The 22,303-nt window shown below is 44.6% G+C and overlaps 1 protein-coding gene across 8 annotated transcripts in view; it reads left to right on the forward strand.

Moving 5' to 3' along the window:
* Positions 1 to 22,303, forward strand: part of ITSN2 (intersectin 2) — a 1,402,222-nt gene that overhangs the window by 586,152 nt on the left and 793,767 nt on the right. For all 8 annotated transcript variants that reach the window (XM_078647702.1, XM_078647706.1, XM_078647705.1 and 5 more), the window contains one exon: positions 3,481 to 3,568. In XM_078647702.1, coding sequence (XP_078503828.1) covers positions 3,481 to 3,568 — 88 coding nt within the window. The remainder of the gene's footprint in view (positions 1 to 3,480; positions 3,569 to 22,303) is intronic.

Genomic DNA, 22,303 nt, shown 5'->3' on the forward strand with positions numbered 1-22,303 from the left:
GCTGTTATGAAACTAGGTCTGTGCCTTCTCTTTTAGAGAATTTGTTGATATGTGTCGAGAGAAGATCATTGATAAGTAAGATTGTCAAACAAATCAATCTGTTCTTAGTATGTGTGGCATTGGATACATGTGCTCTGTACTCCTGCCTTCTAGTGTTGGGCTCAGGCATTACTATTTGCTTTTCTTCGAAGACGTTTTGAGTCACTGGGTGTGCGGTGACTTGAGTCCACAATGGGCACTGACTCCTCCCTAGATTGTTTTGTGTCTTCCATCAAGATCCAACATGACCAGCAACAGCTTAGATACTGACGCAATCCTCACAATTGTTTTGAGACTAACTGCTCCACTTTTCAAGACCGTTGACTGATAACAATCACAGGGCGGTCTGTCAACCAACCGCCACCATTTCATCTTGATGTCCTGGCGCCAATGTCGTCTTCTTCGATCCGTCTGAGCCTTCTTCTGTCTCCATGGAGCTTGCCTCAGAGTATGTTTGCAGGAAGGGATGATGCAACACACACCCTTCCACTTCTGTCTATAGTGCAATACAAAATACTCCTAGCACCTTACTCGATGAACAGATGCTTACAGAATAAATGATATTTTCCTTTACTGCACTCCACCAGGACCATGTCTCTGAAAGCATTGCCCTAATGATCTTATCCAAAAACATGGCAGAGCCTGTTGTTCTGCGACAAGGCATTGGCCTTTTTATTTACCATCTCTGGATGAAACATAATTATAAAATTACATTCCATGAAAATAAATTCTATCTTGACTGCTTGACTGTTAAAGTAAATGCTAAGGAAACCAAGTGCTTTATAACAGATGTGGTGCACTGTGGCTCGCTGCCTCGTAGCGCACACTTAAGCGCAAAAATAAGCCCCCAGGTGAACTTTAAATAGTTGCTTTTTTACATTCAAACTAACAATCTCTTGTATATAATGATGTGTGTTGCACTAGCCCCTTTCAGACAGTTCCCTGGACTACCAGAACTTGGGTTTCCTTTATTTAACACAAATATAAGGCCCTGATGTCATTCAATATCAAAAGACTCATGCTTTACAGAATATGTCAACATTTACAGATGTCAAATTAGCCTGGGACCCTCTGCAAAACTGAGAAGGAACAGTTGTAAGTCATGTGTTTTCTTTTCTACATAACCATTTTGAAAGTGTAAGCCATCTGACACTGCTATTAAAGGAATACACATCTGCCTGCGTACCTCACGGTTGCAAGAAGTGGCAACACACAGTTAACTAATTAAAACAAAGTTGAAATGCTAAATAATCTACATCCTGCACAATCATGCTTCAAATGTGTGAACCAAAACAGTTTAGCGTGTAAAACATTACTTTTAAAAATGGAACCTGGCAGTTGTGAATAGTTAACAAGAGTGAAAGATCCAAACAAGCTTTCTCAACTTCATAGGAGGTTGCTTCCCCCCGGACTCGAGAAAATGGAGCCTTTATCTTCCTGAGACCACGTGCCCCTGCCATTGTCTCTGCCCCTTCACATCCGCTAATTCAAACCATACCATAGTATAGTATAGTGCGAGCAAACCAATTTATGAAAGACAGGCTTCAGTATTTAACCCATTTAATTCAAGGTGTTTGCTTTTCATTAACCAGTTTGATTGAGGAAACAACAAATAAATAGTATGCAATAGGCATACAAAAAATATATACCTGTATATTTTGCACACAAATCAGTAAGTGATATTTAGAAGTAGTTTATCTATTCAGACACACATAGTGTACTTGTAAACCATAGTGTATTCATGAGAGAAATAGAGTTGTGTATGTCTGCCAGTACTTTAGGCATGCAAATCAGTAGTTGGGTAAACATACAAACTATCAGGTTAAGCATGAGAACCAGTACATCATTCAATAAAATGGTTTCAAACCAATGGGTTGTATATTTAAACCAATATATTACACTTACAGATCAGTGCATCAAAAGAATGAAACACTATTCACGTATATGAACAATATAGTTGTGTAGGTCGATCAGTTCAGTGTGCATGCAAATCAATGTGGTATTCATGGAAAGTAGAATATGCATGGGAACCATCGCATCACACAAGTAAACAGATTAAAATCTGTAGGTTGTACCTTTCACACATACTGTTAGATCAATACAAGAGTGAGTCAAAATATTATGTATATGAACAAGCACATTAAACATTATCTGCACTTGTGTGTTGCTCTTCGAAAGTCGTACGATATGCATGTGAATCAGTGTGATTTCCACTTAATCGTCACATTATGATGTCAAACTTGTATATTATGCACTGCAACCGATATGTTACACTTCTGCACCAGTGCCTATAAATCAGTACATTTTGCAAGCCTACCATTGTGTTATATATACACAACCCCCCCTAGTATTTACTGTGCACACACCAATGCACTAAATAAACACAGCAGTGTTCTATTGAGCTATAAATCAATATATTGGGAACATAGTCATACACCTTAAACCGTATGGTGACTCTGATAATAAACAAGTAATGAATGATTGTATACCTTAGCATTATCCAATATATTGATTCCTTATACCAACCAGTATAGGACATGCAAACCAATAAACTTTGTAATCACCAGCGCAGAACTCACAAAGATACATTCACTGTGTTTCATGTTTAAAGATTTGCTGTATGAACCACTGTGACTGCTTTATAACAGTATGTGCCACATATGTGGGAATTGAATGTTGCAGTGTTTGGTACCTCATATAGGCCTACACTCTGTTTCCAAAACATGTTCTGTACTACAAATAAACGTTTTATACTTTTTCAGCAACACAACGAATCTCAGGGCCTTGGCATCAGCCTAATTCTTTTTTATGCATTGCAAAAACCGCATAGAAATTATTTTCCTTACTGTTTTTATAAAAGGGAGACTGTACATGCATGGGGATAGGATTCAGCTGGTTTTATAGTTGACATAAACAACCTGCAAAGTGCTGTATTTATTTCCCATCACCCCCACTTCCAAGAGCTCGTAGCCTAAAAATGTGATAGATACACTTTAGGTGACATGTATTGGTTAGTGAGCCTGCCATTGTACGTCAATGAATGTATTGTTTGAACGAGGAGGTGGGACTGAAAAAAATGTTACCTTGCTATCAGCAAGCATGATATAACTGTATATATTTAGGGAAGAGAATTATGTCAGAGTGTTATGTTTTTAAATTACTTAGGACATTATCTTAATGGTATATTGCACGTCTTGCAGTCCTGAAACTTATGGCATTGGAAAAAGACAGATAGAAGATTTTTTCTGAGAGTACTTAAAGCACCTTGAATAGTCAAATTATATCCATAGTGTCAGATGGCTATGTTGGCATGTGAACAGTGAGGAACCTATGTGTTACCTATCTGCGTGTCCTATTCTTTTAGCATGTGACTACATTGATGTTTGTAAGAAAGTGTTCAATTGAATTATATGCCTAATTCATGCTTGTTTCTTTCTTCAGGAGTATCAAAGTAAGCTAAGCCATCTGATTCCTGAGAAGCAATCTTTAAATGAAAAAATCAAACAGCTTCAGCAGGGCAGCGGCCCAGGTAAGTGCTGCCACTCAAACTTTGCTCTTCCTTAATTCCTCTCTTCAGTGTCCAGGATGACGTTGCACTGTTAACTTCCAGAAATTGTACATTTTCCAGTGTGTGCAAATCCTTCACCTTTGATTGAGGAAACTCCATATCAAAACAATAGTCAGGATAGAGATGCATGACCCAGCATGATTTGCAGGCCCAACAAACAGTGTGGAAAGCCCTGCCAAATCTTGATTTGTAGTTGTATAGTTGTGGTAAAACGTCTCTGTACTACTGTTTATGGTGGGCCTCCATATTTTTGAGGTAGGTAGGAAAGAAATGGATGTCTTGTTCAATGGTACAAGATCCATCCTAAATGTCATTTCTGGGACGATGGGAAAGGAAAACAACATCAGTATACAACAATTGACTGAAAATAATTTTAATGGAAGGGCGTAATCTCAGTTGTGGAATATGCCCCTTCTCAAAACTTTAGAGTGAAAGGATGATGGCCATTGTAGGATTTAAACATCAAAAAGGCAACGTTTAGTAGGTGGCACATTCACAGTAGCAAAACAAGGAAGTGTTCATTGACTTTGTGAAGTACTCAGGATTGGTATAATATTATTTCATGTTAAATAAAGTTATAGTATGCATTTTAAGAAAATATTTTTTTCTCTCCAATTTTCATTATTACCACTTTTCAATAAGCAAACAATATAGTACAAAATATTACTGGGCCTAGACCTGCATCAACACAATAAAACATATTTGCAGCATTGTGTCTCTCCAAGCTGAAAGGATGCCAAAGAAGGTACACTCAACACATGTTGTTTCGGGTCTAGTTCACTTGGTGATCCAGGCTTGAGATGAAAATGTCCACTGTGAAGAAGACCCATCTGCCCAATTGATTGTGAATACCTGAGGGTCCAGCCGCCGCAAGCTTGTGTCTGGGCGGTGTAGAGAATGCCAGTCCGCCACTTGATTTGCCTGCCTGGGATGGTCCAAGTAGTATTGCCAGAAGTTCTGTGCCAGATCTGAGAGCTTTGTACCTCATTTCCCCTAGACAGTTGATATAAAGGACGGCTGAGACCTTGTTGTTTTACAGAAGAACACATGATTGAACTCTGTTCTTGTTCCACCACGGACTGCAAACGATCCAGAGAGAAGTTCCAAGCAGTTGATGTGTAACCTCCGTTCGTTTCTGAACATTTTCTGCCTATGGAGAAATCCTCACAATGAGCGCCCCATCCCTGTTTCCTGGTGTTAGATTTTAGGACCTGATCTGGATTGCAGCTGAAAATTGCTCTGCCATTCCAGGCTTCCTTATGGTAAGCCAACTATTTGAGTTCCTCCTTTGCTTCTTCCAACAGTTGTACTACCTGAGAGAAGATCAAACCCTTGTGGACGTGGTGAGCCTTAAGGCGTTGTAACTCCTGAAAATGTAGTGGACCCAAAAATATTGCCTGGATAGACAAAGAGAGAAGGCCCACTAGGCGGACGATCTGTCAAAGTGAAGTTTGACATTTGGAGAGAGTCTTCTGTACCTCTTGCCAAATCTTCAACACTTTCCGTCCCGTAAGACTCAAAGTTGATAGGGGGAATCTATCAGAAAGTCGAGAAATGTTGGTTGTCATTTGGGATGGAGTTAGAAGCAACTTTTTCTCGTTTGTGATGAACCTCAAACTCTCCAGGAAGTTGTCAGCTGTCTGGAGGTGTAGGGATAGCTTCCACAGGAGCTTATAGAAAAGAAGTATGTAGTCTAAGTCGACCATGACTTGTGTGTGCCCTGCAGGCGCAACTCTTCCACCACAGGTTTTAGGACCATTGTGAAGCACCACAGGCGGATGAGAGAATGAACGAAAGCGTGGGGAACCAAAAGTTCTGTAGGCATCACACCGCACGAACAGTAGGAACTGCTGATGCAGAGAAAAAATAGGAATTGTGAGGTATGCGTCCTTCAGATACAGGTGTGTCATCCAGTCGAGGGGGCTCAAGACGTCCCTGAGGAGGTGAAACCCCTCCACATTGAAGTGGCGGTAGACCAGCTATTTGTTGAATTCCTGGAGGTTAATTACTGGGCACTGACCACTGTAACTCTTGTCAACCAGAAACAGATTGCTGACAAACCCGTTAGGATGGAGCTAAGTTGGGCATATAGCCTCTTTGTCTAGGAGAGCTGCAACTTCTGCGTCTTTTAGAGTGGACACTTGCTCTGAAAACACAATGGAATGAAGACGTGAGGCCTGATTTGGGACCTGTAGAACTCTATCTGGTATCATGTGACGGTCTGCAAGACCTATGCTTCCAATGTTATTGTTAACCATCAGTGGAAAAAATTCAGCAGACGACCCCCTACTTTTGTTCAGAAGAAGGGCAAACTCTTACCACGAGAGGAAGTGTGGATGGTATGACCCCTGAATCCTCCTCTGCCTCAGACCTCTTGAGGGGAAGAATGCGCAGACGTGAGATTGATCTTGCCATTGGCTGTGCTTGAAGCCCTAGTGTTGGGGTGGGAGGAGGGGTGAAGTGAAGAGAATTGGTCGATCGGTTGAGAGGTCCCTGCCATGACCCTCCCCTTGGAAAGTTCTCTTAATAAAGGCCTGCACCTTCTCTAGGGAGATGAATGTTGCCACAAACGTTCCCAATGGCTCAACGATGGGGAGGTATGGGTCGCCAAACAGTCTGCCCTGGGCCACGCTCCCGCCTCCGTGGGGGGGGGAGGTCACCCAACTTTGGGCCCATCTTTATCAGCTAGGACTAGCACCTTTCTATAGTGTTAAAAAAAGATACATTATTTATAGAATATTTCCAACAAATAAAAATAAAGGATCAGCAGAAAGGGGGTATGGAAACAAAGGAACATAGAGGGGTGTCAAAAATGTCACAATAGAGCGTCAGCATTTGCGCCATCCATAACCCAAGTTCCATCATGTTCAGTAGAGGGCAATTCTACACATACAGAAAGAAAAAAGTCAGACAGTGCAGTTGCATTAAAAAATAACCATAGTGGAAGATGAAGAAGAACCAGGAGATACAAGCAATGTGGAAGTGTGTACCATAGTACGGTTATTACATCATAAATATAAGCATAGCATTTTACATATTGAAAAAGACTCCAACGGAGTCAGGCTTACGCACCACACATTCCCTCTGTTTCCTCAGAATGAAGTAGTAAATAAGTCTGCAGTGGCTGCCAAATATTTTTGGGTCTGGAGGTAGGTGGCTGCAGTGTAGCATAGGTATCGCTAGAAGTGTCAAAGTACGTTCAGTCCTGAGGGGCGTGGCTTGGCCAGCTGCAAGATGGCTGCACTCTAAGTGGGCTCTCCCGGCCAAGCCGATAATCCGTAATCATCCTGCGGACTACTGAAGTGCTGCCTTTCGACACTGGGTAACATAGATTCACCTCACCTTGGGGCTTCTGTTGCTGCCTTCCCAGGCCTCCACACACGCCGAGATATCTGCTTGGGCCTGGTGCGGCGACTTGACCTCGTGGCTTACGCTCTGGGGGAGCTCGGTCTCAGCTGCTGTGCCGTCAGTGCTCCAACATCCTGCCTGATCGGCTTCCAGTGGACCGGGGTCCCTCATCCGAGCTGCGTTGCTACACTGCTCCTCCGCATCCGGCGAGTCGCCTCTGTGGCTGGTGCCCTGCGGCGGGGTAGGGGGCGCGTGCTCCGCAACTCTCGGCCCGGGCCGACTTTCCATGTGGGCGCCTTTCTTTTCCTCCCAGCGCTCGCTGCCTCGGCCTGCCTGCTTTGGGCCTAGCATCAGGGGTGGTGCGCCCCCGCAACTCCACGCTGCCCAGTGGCCCCTCGGGCGTTTGCTCTCAGCTGTTCCTCTGGCTTTGGGTTCGGACATCAGAGCCCCCACCTGCCTCTCCTGCCGGCCAGCTGGTTTGCCTCTGCGGCCCACGCCTCTTTTGCTGCCTGCACGGCCCGGCGCGGCCTCCCATGGGGAGTGCACTATCTTCCGCCCTGACACGGATCTGACGCCTGTAACACTTGAGCTGGCCCCTCACCAGTTTCTCCTAGCTTGGACGATCCCCCACCGGGCCTGGCTCCGCGGCAGATCTCTGGCTTCTCCTTCACTTCGCCTCGCTCCTGGGCTCATAGAGACTGACACTATGTTGGGACGGGGGCCTTCTCTTGCCAGCCGGCCATCACCACCATTGCTTGAGAGCCACCTGCCTTGCAAGGACCTGATTTAGAACCTTCAGCTTGGAGAGCTCCTCACTCCTCCAGGCCCCTCATCTTTCACTCGGCCTGCTGGACCTCCCCAGGATCTCACTGCGTCAGGCTGCGGCCACACCTGCCCTTGCCAGCTCTGCTGCTCCAAAGGCCTGCCTCTACCTTGCTGGGCTCCCCTCCCTGTTTAGCGCTGGGACTCTCCTCATTGGCCTGGTTGGCCCCGTCACACCTGCTCCTGCTCTGCCCTGTGGGCCTGGCTGCCATCATCTCCCCAGGCACCCTTCCTCTATCCCTGCCTCTCCTGCTTGCCGCGGCCTCCACATACACTGCTCCGCTGCTCCCTGACCTGCGGGGCACGCTGGTGCTTGACCATGGGGTGAACTGATCCAAAGCAACCGAAGGTAGCTTTCGACCAGCGCAAATCACCACGACAAGCGGGGATAGTCACGGACACTGGTGAACTCCCTACCCAGCCCGAAAATGACCCTACTCGCGAGGATGACCTCCAAGCTATCATGTTGGATGTAAAATCTACAGTCACTGCAATCGCCGACCAGCTGTCCACCCGCCTTGACACTGTCAAGGCACGAGTGGACTCTCATGACACACACTTAACTCAAGTTGAGGCTAGGGCGTCTGACACCGAGGGTGCTGCCGTCCGGGATCACCATGCTCTTGTACAAATGGATAAAGTTTTGGAGCTCATTAAAAATAAGAATGAGGATTTGGAGACGCGCTCCCGCAGAAGCAATCTCCGTATCACGGGAGTGTCCGAATCCTCCAACATAGCCAAAATGGAAGATTTTGTTGAACAACTGCTCCGAGACCTATTCGGGGAGGTCCTTTCCCCGGTATTCATCATCGAGCGTACCCACCGCTCCTTGGGACCCCGGCCTGCTCCTGGTCTTCCAGCCCGACCTATTATCGCCAAACTACACAATTTCCACGACCTTCGAGATGCCAGGGAGAAAGGAGAAATTTGTCATCATGGGGAACTTGATCTCCTTCTACCCTGATTATACAATGGAGGTTCAGGCTGCCCGCCGCAAATTTCTCCCGGCCAAACGTCTGCTGCAAAAACACAACATCTCCCACTCCCTGGCGTACCCGGCCAAGTAGCGCATCAGACACAGCTCGCAGGTCCACACCTTTCTGGAACCCACAGCAGCGATGGCCTATGCCAAGAAACTGGAAAAATCCCAGCGCTCCACTCCCTCCGGCTCCCAAGTGGCTGCAACCGATGATCTAAGTGACAATGACTTTGATCGGAACTCCTGCGCAACGTGGCACGAACTTGCCCGTCCTGTTGTCATTCTATTTTTCCTAAGTTGACTCACTGCGACTGCCTTCATACTCCCCAGCTCTTCGACCCGGCTGCCCCTTTCTACTGATGCGACTTTTGTTATTATATCGGACCCCATTGACTTGCATTTCTCTCTCCTTATTTACACAGCACTGACACTTGTATTGTATTGTATTTGCTTACCTGGTTGGTCCTGGGTTTTGAGTTGTTATATTCAGTCCCCATCCCCCTCCCCTGCAGTCCGCCTTTACCCACGGCTTGGCCACCCTGTCCTAGTGGCAGGGGCATACGCTGCACCAAGCCACGTCTCTACGGGATGATTCCCCTTTGTTCTCACGTTGCTTTTTCCTTTCCCAGGTGGGGGTTCCCTGGGCAGGTGGGGTTGGTCTCTCAACCTGATTGGGGGGTTGATGTGGGTGGAGGGGGAATTCTCTGGGTGCTGTTGCCTCCCCTTCGAGGCATGTTGTTTTTTTCTTTATTTTTCTTCTCGGACCTATTTTGCACCGTACTGTCTGATATAGTGCTCCTTGTACTGCACACCACATCTTACACTTCTCAGGTTCCTCTGTTGTACATGGCCCTATCCGGCATTCTCCTTCCTGGCACAGCTCTATGACGGCAACTACACTCTGGACTTGGAACGTCCGTGGCCTGAACGATTATCGAAAGGCTCACCTTGTACATGCGCACCTCATTCTCTACAAAGTTGACATCTGTTTCCTCCAGGAAAATCATCTGCTCCCCGCAACTGCCTCCAGGCTCCACTCCCGACACTGGGATGAAATCCAGTCCTCCTTCTATTCTATCTACTCACGCGGGGTGTCTATCCTTTTACATAGAGGGCTCCCCTGGTGCACCACCAGGGCCATTACTGATCCCAAGGGGCACTCCGTCATCCTGCTTAGTACCCTTTTAGCCCAGCCCTTGATCCTTGCTGCGATTTATGGCCCTAATTCTGATGATCCTGACTTCCTTGTGCAGGTATGGCAACACATTTCCTCCCCGGGCCCCGCTGCATTGCTGTGGGGGCGCGATTTTAACATTACACCCTCGACCGCTCTGGGCCCCCCACGCTCCACCTCCCTTCTGCGTTCCATCCGGGCCGACAATCCTCTGTTGGACGCTTGGCGCCATGCTCACCCAGACGTGTGCGAGGGCGAGGTCACCTGCGTTACAGGCACTTCTGGCTGCTGGTCCCGCCTGGACCTTTGGATCACCACTCGCAATGCATATGCATGGGTCACATCGGTTGAGCACATGGCGTGCACCCTCTCGGACCACGCACCCCTTAGTCTCAGTCTGCTCCCCCCGCATGCCCAAGGCGGAAGTTTGCTTGGCGTCTGCCCCCCAACGCGCTTCGCGACTCGGTGTTCTGCGCCGAAATCCAAACTGTAATAGAGAACTATTTCGAACTGAATGCCGGCTCGGTGGACGCCCCCACCGCACTTTGGAAAGGCTTAAAGGTGGTGGTTAGGGGCGAATGCATCTCTAAGCAGTCGGGTGTCCTGCGCTTTATCCATGGCACTCTTAAGCGCCTTCAGGGAGAAATTAAGGCCCTTGATTCTCAGCATTCGGTCAGTCCCCACCCCGACACCCTTGCACTGCTCTGTGGTAAACTCTCCGAATTCGAACAAGAAGCTGACAGGGAACTCTCATTCCTGGGTAGGGAGGCGAGAACGCGTCGCTACGGCGAGGGTGACCATCCTAGTAAGACTCTAGCTAATCTTCTAAGACGACCTCATGCTGCCTCCTACATCACAGCACTGCAGGACGGGGGTCCGGAATGCACAACCTCTCCCACCGAGGTCCTGTCACGAGTCACCACCTTTTATGCTCAACATTATACCGCCGGGCCTGCTCCTTCATGCGACCTCCTAGACCAATATTGTGATACTCGTGGGCTCCCCTGGCTGAGCTAAGGCCAACGGGAATACCTCGAAGAACCCTTCTTCAAGGAAGAGATCCTAGTGGCCATCAGTAGCCTGCCTGATGGTCTGCCCGCTTCTTTCTATACAACATTTGCGCCCGTCCTCATCCTGCATCTTGCCACCATGTATAATGACTCCTTCAATTCAGGCCATTTCCTTCCCTCAGTCTGTGACGCCCTGTTGACGCTGCTTTTAAAACCGGACAAACTCCCTGAGCTTCTGGACTCATATCGCCCCCTATCACTTATTAATACGGACAGTAAGATCTTTGCCAAGCTTCTGGCCTCCTGCCCCTCATGCCCCTGATGGCTCGCACGGATCAGTCCAGATACATCCCTGGGTGCGCAACGTCGGATACCCTCCGCACAATCTTTGCTGTACTCCATCAGATCAACCCCGCTCTACAAGCCGTGGCGGCTCTTTTAGATGCCACCAAGGCATTTGACACTCTCAAATGGCCATTCCTTTTTTTTTTATCCCTTCCCCTTCTTGGCTTCAGTCCAGTTTTTCTGAGCAAAGTTCATCTCCTGTACGCCCTCACAGTCGCCCGACTCCGGATCAATGGTCAAATTTCAGAAACCACCCGAGTCTCGAGGGGCAGTAGGCAGGGGTGCTTACTCTTGCCTATGCTTTTTGCTGTGGCCATGGAGCCCCTTGCAGCCAGTCTCCGGTAGCACCACACTCAGAGGGGCCTAGGCTTCACGGCCCGAGCCCTTGTTGTCTCTATGTACACGGACGATGTTAAGCTCTATGTCCGCCATCCTCAGGAGAACCCCGGCCCCATGATCTGTGAGGTGGTGCGATTTGGGGGTCTATCCGGCATCCAGGTTAATTGGAGCAAGTCTATTCTATTCCCCTGGACAGATGCTACTATCCCTTCACCCCGACTACCCATTTGTGTGGGCATCGGGCCCACCAGATACCTGGATGTGTGGCTCAGTCGGAATGTGGATGAACTTTGGAGAACCAATTTTGGCCGGGCGGTTGACTGGCTGGAGACCAAGATTCCTCCTGTAGCAGCGCCTACCTCGTATCACCATCGCTAAGATCGTAGTGCTCCTGAAATTTCTGTAATTGTTTCTGAATGTGCCCGTCCCTGTCACAGCTCAATCCTTTCCCTCATCATCTCCCTTGTTTGGGCCGGGCATCAGCCCAGAATCGCGTACGACATCCTCACGTTTCCCCTTGCGTACGGCGGGATGGGTGCCCTGGATTTTAAACTATACGCTCTCAGTGCCCAGGCCAGCTTCCTTAATTTCTGGCACCATCTGACGCCGTTCCAGCCTCATGTGGCAGTCGAAGCCAACCTGGCTGCCCCCTTGCCTCTACAGACTGCGATCTTCGCCCATGCCAAGCCACCACGTGGAGAAATCGACACAGTGGAGACCCTGCGCTGGGCTCGGGACGGTATTCGCAAATATTCGGGTTCGGGCTTGCTCTCCGCCGGTGCGAAGCCTGTCGCATGTCACCCGGCGTTCCCCTCTGTAGTGTGTTTATCTAGGTACCTATATTGATACTCCTATTTCTGACCCTTGTCCGGTTATTAATTCACTAATGTCCATACACCGGCACAGAAACCCGTCTTCAGATTAGGTCATAGCGCATGCTGTCACATTAAGCAAGCACTATCGCAAGCACTATCCCTTCAGCCCCCTAGAGAAGCACACCGAGTTCTCAAAACAAATCAAACCCCCAACAGCCTGGGAAATCCCCCGCAGCTATTGTTTTGATTTCGCTCGAGAACTCCTGCAAAGAATGTAAGAACGACCAGTCCATATGACATTCTTGCTGACGTCTTATGTCCATCTTTACGTCAAACACGGCACCTTTCAGGTATAAATATACCGACGCTGCCCTAAGCTAAGACACGGTGGTGACGAGCTTGGAGCAGCGCTACTTGCCGGAGAGCCCAGCTGATGCAGAAAAGCCCACGGACGCTGCCCCTCCCTTTTGATGCGCTGAGAGAGACGCTGCCTTTTCTCCTGCCAAGAAATCCAGCCTCCGGCGTTTCCAGCCGCCCTCGCGGGTAACTGGGATATCGAGTCCTGAGACAGAGATACCAACCCTCCAGACTTCTAAATCCCAGGTACTGAACTGACTAACCCCTTACAGAGAATTCTTGAGTCAGATTCTTGGCAAAACAAACTTAATTTAAACTGCTACTTACTTACTCCCTCCCAAGTATTAGGCTTAGGTCAGGTACACCGGGGTAGGCGTAGTTAGAAGCACCAGTTGAGTACGATTAGTCAATGTATATATGTATGTATATCTTTTATCCATTTTAAGTATCATATGGCTAAGAAACCATATAAATGCTTTTACAGTATTATTTTATAATTCTGTTTTTACTGTATGCACTTTACTTAACTATAAGTATTGCAATAATAGCGATTCATTTCTCTTGTATGAGAAAAGAGACTGATCAATAAATAACATCTTTTTATTGAAGCACGCCCATCTCTTATTTCTCTACAAACTGGTGAAACTAAGAATGCACGTACTGACTGAGTAAAATAGTTGTCTTTTGTTTTCACACGACTCTAGAGATATACTCTTGAGTAGGGGAGAGCAAAGTTGTCATGTTCTATGGTTGTCAGAAACTAAATCCCTTCTTGTCTATCCAGGGAGGTTAAACTCCTCCTTGCCTATTCGAGAAAGTTTCTAGTGAACTCTGAGCTAGCTGGCACACATAACTTTAAGTCTAATATCGTCAGTAAAAGACCTAGTTAACCACAGTCCTACGTCTATACTATTGAAGATATTATTCCAATGCGCAGAGCCTATTGGGATAATAGGAACTACACTACATGGCGCCCAACGGTTTGGATAGGCGATAAATCTAACGCAAGACATTAGAGTAACTCAGTCGTGCTTTTTCACACAGACCCTTTTTCCATAAAACTCCAAAGACGTCTGGAGTGGGTGAAAGGTTAAATCCGCCAAACTTAGTAGGAGGAGACTCCTATGTATGGTTTTTGGTTTATTCAACGTTGAAGGATACAGTGTTCCAAAATATTGTGCATCTAATCTTTGTTTCCGTGAAAACCTGATCTGCAACAAAAAACCCTTCTTGACAGTAAAATGTCAGAAACTGAAGAAGAAAGGGAGACAGCTAGAATAGCAGCTCAACTCCTAGAGGAAGACACAAGTCTCCTACAGCAGGACCCGGATGCAATACTCATCCCGGTCAGCATAAGAAAAACTATAACTTTAAAACTTATAGAAAATGGACTAACACCGAGAGGTGGTACAGTCATATTCGTAATTGAGGCACACGAATATCGGCAGACAGAGGTATTCTATTCATGGATAAATTTTCCAGCAGCAAACGCTGTAACAAAAGAGTTCCATTATTACAAGATAGAGGAACCTCCGGATGAGTACACCCCTTTCGAGGAGGTGGAAATACCACTCAAATACCAAGAGCACCTGCTCTGGTTTAAAGGCACCCTAAAACATAATGATCACATCACCAGGCTCGGTCCACTAGGTAGACCAGGAGCGACGTGGCCGGTTCTAGCCGGATACACACCACATCCAGACATTGGAAAAATGTCAATACCAGAACTTTTAACACAGTTAAAACAACTGATTAAAATACACAGACAACTAGTCCAATATGTAATGCGGACTTCAACAGTCCAACCAGCTATTAAAATTCCACAGCTGACCCCTCATCAGGGGAACACAAATAAAATCACACCACAGAACATACAGTCCTGTCTAGGTAAAGTACCCATTAAACGGGAACAAATTCCATTCTGGTTAGCACAGAAAATCACTCAAATAGAGGCGGTATTTCCAGATACCACACCTGTGGAGAAACACAGAATTCTGACTATCTGTCTCCCAATGGGGATCGCACCACATGTGGAGGAATGGAAGCAAAGACTGTACCCCAAGTGTCAGACACTTGGGGTACAGTCTTTGCTTCCATTTACACAAAAACACATGGTGTTCCGTCCATGGCGGTAATACCAGAGGTGCTAAAACAGATTCAAAATGAATACGGTCCAGAACCTGCTTTAACTCTGGGTATGAAATTACTGAAAGACTTCAAGCAGGTCTCGGCAATATTACTAGCAAACATAAAAGGGGAAGCAGCAAATGTGTCGATCCGCCAAAGATTGAAGGAAACAGATATAGCAGACCAACCATCTGAACTTGCCAGAATCATAGAAAAATCCTATGAAGAACTAGGAATAGATAGTTTGGGTGGGAAACCAGTGAAACCCCAACTAATAGAAAATCCTGAAAAGGTATTTATTAAAAATAATCTAAACACTTCAAAAAAGAACTGGGATGGAAATAAACAATCCACTCCCAAAGAAAAAAGATTCCAGCCCAGAGGAAGGTCTCCTCGGCGGAGAGAAAGATCTCCGGACCAAGGAAAGAAGACTCCCCAGAGGGAGCCCTCTGAAAAAAAAATACAACCTTAGAAATAGGGATAATTTGAAGAAACCTGATAGATATCAAGATATTGATACACGTCCCTCTCGATCTTTTCAGACTTCCTCGCAGAAATCGGAAAGAAGAGGACGGTCAGAACACAGGGAAGAGCACGTCAAGTCCAAAGACAAAGAACCTGCTCATCAAAGTAAAAAGTTACAATCTCCAAAGAAGAAGGTAGCCAGCATTAAAATAATCAAACATGCCGAGGATCCTGAGGACTCAGCTGAAAAACGGAGAGTGGGCTCAGACAATGCTAGACAGCGCAGCAGAAGTGAGCATAGCTCGCAAGATCCTGATGAATCATCTGGAGACAGTGGACACGAATGAGTACATTCAGGTGGAAACTGCAGATACCAGAGTTAGCAAACCTCATAAAATATATGAAATAACTTTACGTATAGAGGGAGATAAGACTAGGAAAATAAGGGGTCTATTTTGGGATAATCTCTCCAAGGGCTATGACATCCTTCTAGCTGAAAAAGACTGGCCACCAGAGTTTGTCAGGGAGTGCCCTCATGGCGAAGAAATGATTATGCCTGCCTTCTCAAATCATATTCCAATTCATAAAAAATATACACTTGCAAGAAAGTGGGCAGTAGCCCAGGCTCCTGCACTATATAAAAATCATGTGGGATGGGATGAGGACTCTCCTCCTCACAAGATCCAGTTAAAATCTCAACCAACTGCACAGAGGCAGTACCCAATTAAGCAAGAAGCTAAAAAACAGGTCAGGGAGATCTTAGATCAACTTGAATACCAGGGGGTGATTGAAACATGCACCTCACAAATGAACAATCCTTTGTTTCCTGTCTCCAAACCAGATGATTCATATCGTCTAGTTTTGGACTACAGACACCTTAACTCATGCTGCAAAACGTTTGCAGTACAAAACTCACACAGTGCAGCACTAATGAATAGCATAGTGCGCAAAAAATACAAAACAACATTAGACATCTCTAATGGATTCTTTTGTCAAAATATAGCACCAGAAAGCAGATATTTGACCGCTTTCTCAATAAATGGCTCGCAGAAAAATTTCTGTTGTTTGCCCCAAGGGTTCAAAAACAGCCCAGGATTATTCTCAGCGAGAGTAACAGAGTTACTACAAATGTATGATGATGAGGCATTATCTTATGTCGATGACATCTAGCTAACAGACGATGACTTGGATACTCACTTGAAAAGAGTGAACACCATAATACTTGGGTTCGCAGCAGAGGGTTATAAATTCAACTTCAAAAAGTCAAGAATTGCCCATCTGACTGTCCTATTTTTAGGATATGAATTATCAAGTGAAGGCAAAAGCCTGGCTAAAGATTTCCTAGAGAAATGTGCTGTAATCCAAGCACCTAGAACACTAAAAAACTTGCAATCAATTCTAGGTTTCCTAAATTTCGGAAGAACTTACATTATAAATTATGCAGAGAGGGTTAAACCTCTCTATGATCTAATAAAACCAGATTTTAAAAGAATCAACTGGACTCATAAACACACAGAAATTTTGAGATCTTTACAAACAGACATGTTAGTTAAAACAAAACTGCAAACACGCGATAACACACGCAACCTTGTAATCCGAGTGATCCCAGGAAGATGCGGATTCACATACCTAACCTCTAATGAGGGAGAAAAGGTACCAATAGCATACAAAACACATTTATACACAGAAGCTGAAAAAACATTCAGCATTAAGGAAAACATTGTTCACGCGGTTCAAACAGCTGTAGCAAGAGAAAGATACCAAGCTGACGGCAGACAGATTACAGTCAGAACAGCAGAATCAGCCTTTGAGGCATTAACAACCCCATGTAATTTACCTACTATGGCACTAAATCCAAGATGGATACAATGGGAAGATTCTCTTGCTACAGACAGAGTGAAATACTATTTTGATCCAGAGTTGACAAAATTAAAAAATCTAGAATATGAAAGAGAATATCCTCTGCCAATCGACATTCTGCCCGTACGACAGTACGCCTGTGTGATACATACAGACGGACATGCTCAGCCCTCAGTTTGGGGAGAACAAGCTTATAACGCCACATGCGAGATTACGAAAGACGTGTGGCGCGGAGGTAAATTAAAACCTCTGTTTTCAAAAACACACTCAGTGGAAAATAATTCAGAACAACAAACTGAAATAATAGCATTAAAAATGGCACTAGATAATGCGGATCGCGAATTCCCGACACTTATAGTGTGCGATTCATATTACTGCGTCAAATCATACAATAACGACTTGCAGAAATGGGTTGAAAACGGGTACAAAGATGACACAGGTGCAACAATAAAGCAAAAATCGCTTTGGGAACAAATAGTTCTTTTAAAGAAAGAACTACCAAAGACTCACGTGATACACTCACTGAGTCATCAGCGTGATGGCGTTCACGTTGCAGGGAATTCATTGGCTGAGACAGCTAAAGCGGAAGCAACTAAATCGGCTCCCGTAGCTACAAAAAAGCGTTCAGTAAAATACATTGACGGGGAAACAATGCTGGCGGTAAAAACGTCATCAACAGGCGACTGCTCAGCGCTACCCCTCATGTATCCACTCAATTATACATACATAATCGATGCAAACTGCGTTCCTTTTGCCCGAATCCTTGGAGTGGGGGATAGAGTGATTCCAAACATGGACAGGAGAGGCTTGTTAATAGCAGACGCACATATGGGTGAGGGTCTTAGACACCTTAAACTTAAGGATTCTCTAGAAGAATTACAATCAACATATTGGTGGCCAGGAATGAGCCTGCAACATCACATATTTGCAAAAAATTGTCAAGACTGCAACAGAGATCGCAGTGGTGAACGAAACGGTGTATTCCCATGGCTTTTCGCTCAATAAAAGATTAGGCTATCGACATAAAATACCCAGTATGAATAATGCGTCATATTAACATGGAGAGACTATTTTCACTTAAAATGTAGACCCCAGCTCTCGGCTGACGTCTGAGCTGTTATACGAAGATTTGCGAGTCTATAATGGCATATACGCAATTTGCATGCTACATTCTGACCAGGGTCCTGCTTTTAGCTCTCGAGCTTATAAGGAGGACATGACCAGCATGGGCATAGCATTGCGGTACTCTTGTCACCTCCTTCCTGAGGGAAACGGGATGGTGTAAAGAAAAAACCAGGGCATAGAGCAATCTATAACAGCAAAGGTATTAGGTTCAGGAGCTGGGTGGGTCAAACATTTAATAAGTGTCCAACGTAGTCTTAATAATCTGCCAAGAAATTCTCTGAGAGGTCTCAGTCCGTACGAACTATCGTTTGGGACTAGAATGTTAATCCAGGACCTTGATAGTCAAACTTCAGTGGTTAAAGAAAATGCTTTGATATCAAAGATCGTTTGGCTATTTCACAGGACTTAAACGAAACAAGAAAAGACCTGAGCAACATAAAGTTGAAACAGCAGCCAATAACCACTGAAGAGAAACCACCTGTCCCAGCAAGGCCTGTCTGGATTCCAAAAATCGGGGATCTGGTCAGAGAAAAGATCGCGGTGAAGAAGGAATTTGGGCCTTCTTACAGAAAAGCAGTTCCTGTCTTGTCTGTCAACGGGACAAGATCAGTAGTACTACTGCCCCTTGCTGGTAAAAAGGAGAACCGAGTTGTATCCATCGACCTGGTTAAACCACAATCATGTGGCCGATAACAAGTAGTAGGCCAAGTGGACTCCCAAGAAGTAGTAGAACACCAAAGTTTTCTACAAACACAGAGGTTCAAACTGAAAGACTAATCACAATTGATAAACCTACAGTAAAACAAGAAGGACTATGCAACAAAGCCATGGGACTTAAACCTCTTGAAACCCAAATTAAAATATTAAATCAAGAAACACCAGTCTATAATGATGTAATGACAGACTATGCTAATGAAACAAAGAAAATTCCAAAAACAAAAAGGAATCCAGAAGCAATTGAAACAATTGACAGAACAGCATCAGGCTACTTCATCAACTTCGATGATTTTTCTGAAGATCTGAGTGAACCAGAGGAACAGCGGACAACAAAAACTTTTAAAGATAAAGCAAAGGAACTCTTTCATCAACTAAAAGAAACCTATCTGATTTCTCCATGGATTGAACTTTGGGTGGCACTAGGAGTATTCATCCTCATACTTTGGCTCATCATGGTACTATGCTTGGGACATTTCATTGAGGGAAAATATGCTACAATGGACACAGCAAGTCAGAACATCAACTTGGTCCTGAAACCACACAAGTCTTCACACATAGAGAAAAGAGAACTCTCTTCAGTAAACTTCACAGCCAATCCTATACCCGGTGGGGTAGCATGGGACAAAACTGATTACGAAATATATGGTCCGGTTGAGCTCCTGAAGTATCCTCATCAATTCAAGATTTCATTAAGTGACTTTGTAAAACCAAGCACATTTGCTGATGATTGGGACTTTGAAAGTATTAATGATATGATGTCTGATCTAGTATAAGTGACTTTGTAAAACCAAGCACATTTGCTGATGATTGGGACTTTGAAAGTATTAATGATATGATGTCTGATCTAGTAATGTCAGCTAAATTTACAGAACATGATTATTTGCAAGGTTCATCTAATTACGATCAAATATTTTGTTACAACCATTATGGTAACCATTATCTGCATAAATCTACTCAACCTAGAAATGTTTTAAATTTTAACCAATGGGAACATTGTGCAACTCCACCAAAAGGCAGTTCAAAGACATATTTTGATAAATATTCATACTTTTCAGGGTTCAACACAAGTAATGCAGAATCATTTTATTTCAAATTGTTAAATAAGACATGAGTGAAAACCATGCTTACAAACACAAAATTGATATATTCAGACTCATTTTTTGAAAAAATGAATGCATTCGGTTTTGATTTCTGGAACAATAACATTGAAACGAAAACGATCTGGGGCACAAAAGATTGGCAAGTGCAAGGTATAGAATCATTATTTAGAGCCTGCATGATCCCAGAACAAATTATATTTTTGAATGATACAATTCAACAGACATCCTGTCTTGGCCTAGCCAAAATTAAAGACTTAAATAAACCGTCTATTCCAAATCCAACACCTAACAGTAATAGCACTACGGATGTTGAGATAGACATATCCCATATTTTAAACCAAAACAGAACACATGCTGATTGGAAACAATGGTTGATCTGGCTCACAGACACAAATAACTGTCAAGACAGATTCCTGAATAAAATACAGGGGTTCACATTGACCAGGCCAGACCCAAGATACTCCCAGAGACAACATCCAGGGATTGTAACTACTTATAGTGTGGGGAAACTCTGCCTTCAATGGCTACATACATCCACACTGTCAGAAATTAAGCAACACTTAACTTTACTTAAAGAAGGTGCTGACTTGCGTGATTTCATCATGGGACCACGCAAACAGCGTCTAAAACGTTTCATAGCGGCCTCTATATATGCAGCTTACATCGAAGCTTGGAAAGTAACTCAAATTGAGACAGCAGAAACAATACGGGAAATTGACCGTGTTAATTTGGAAAAATCACTTTCTGTTGTGGACAATGGGTTAATGACTCTGTCTTCCAGAATATATTCACTGGACAGTATTGTATCTTCTGCAATCGATATAATAGAACAAGACTTACTGATGTTGCAACACGGTCAGTCTCAATTGCGTTCTATTGTACAGCTTGGCTGGACGTTACAAAATCTGCGTTCAGGCTATGTGCCTTGGGGTTTAATCAACACAACGTCACTATTTAATATCTTTAACCTTACTGATAAACAAATCAGTTTAGCACAAAAGGGTGCTGACTATACAATTCTGAGCATTGAAAAACTTGAGAGATTACCATTGACAATGTCAGAACGACCTGTCATTGAATGGATAATACATGGGATAATAAATATTCCGATAACAACTTTTCAGTTTCAATACTGCCAAAAATATATACAGGCAGGCCAGTATGAAAGGTTGGGTAAAGAATACATTAAGTCCACATGGAACTTGCCCTATACACACACATGTGTCAGTAACAACGGACAGAGTGTATTCCTTAGTGGTAGTAATTGTGAAAAATCACTCAGTGGCATACTTCTGTGTCAGGGTATTAGTTTGCATGGGGCCTGTGAAGGGACTTCAAATAACCTTTCATGTCACCAGTTAGGCACACCTGCAACACAAATAGAACCATTCTTTAGAAGACTTTCGAACGGGAGTTACATTCTAATTGTAGATCACAGATGTTGTGGCTTGCTGCCAGGAAAACCTTATCTCGTAAGCGTGACTTCCAGGGTCATGTGCTGTGAAAGAGTATTGTTCCCGAATGATGCTCCAGACAGGGAGGGAAGGTTATGGCCTAGTTTAAAAATCTCTTCTATTCGAATTGATACTTTAAGCAGAATGAAGACTGTGCTCCTACAGACGCCAACCCAGTTGACGTCATCAAAAGAAACGTATGATCTCCAAGTTGAAAGGACAACGGCAGAGATTCATTCAATGTTATCAACAAATTGCCCCTACACTTCGCAGAAATGCTGAACGAAATCTTAAATATTTCTGATACAAGTGGTATCGCAAGTGTATTTAAGACAGTTTTTTCAGGCGCATTAACCCCATTCAAAGCGATCCTGGGTATTTTTCCAAATTTCGTCCATTCCATCTTTGGCGGACTTCCACTCCTGTTGGGACTCGTAGCAGGCATTTTATTCTTGCTACTCTTGCTTCGTTATGGCAAGCCATGTCACAGACAAGACTCCAGCTACAATGGAAGAAACGATCCTAGCTATCCGCTACCGGGACCGCATAACTAAAGTCCTTGGCTTAGCCCGGCTACGAGATCTGAATATGACCTGGTTTCTTTCATTCAGACCCATCTGGCAGAATTGTGTTATGCCTGTATTAAGATGAATGCTATG

The sequence above is a fragment of the Lissotriton helveticus genome, chromosome 6 (assembly GCF_964261635.1).
Source record: "Lissotriton helveticus chromosome 6, aLisHel1.1, whole genome shotgun sequence".
Lineage (NCBI taxonomy): Eukaryota > Metazoa > Chordata > Amphibia > Caudata > Salamandridae > Lissotriton > Lissotriton helveticus.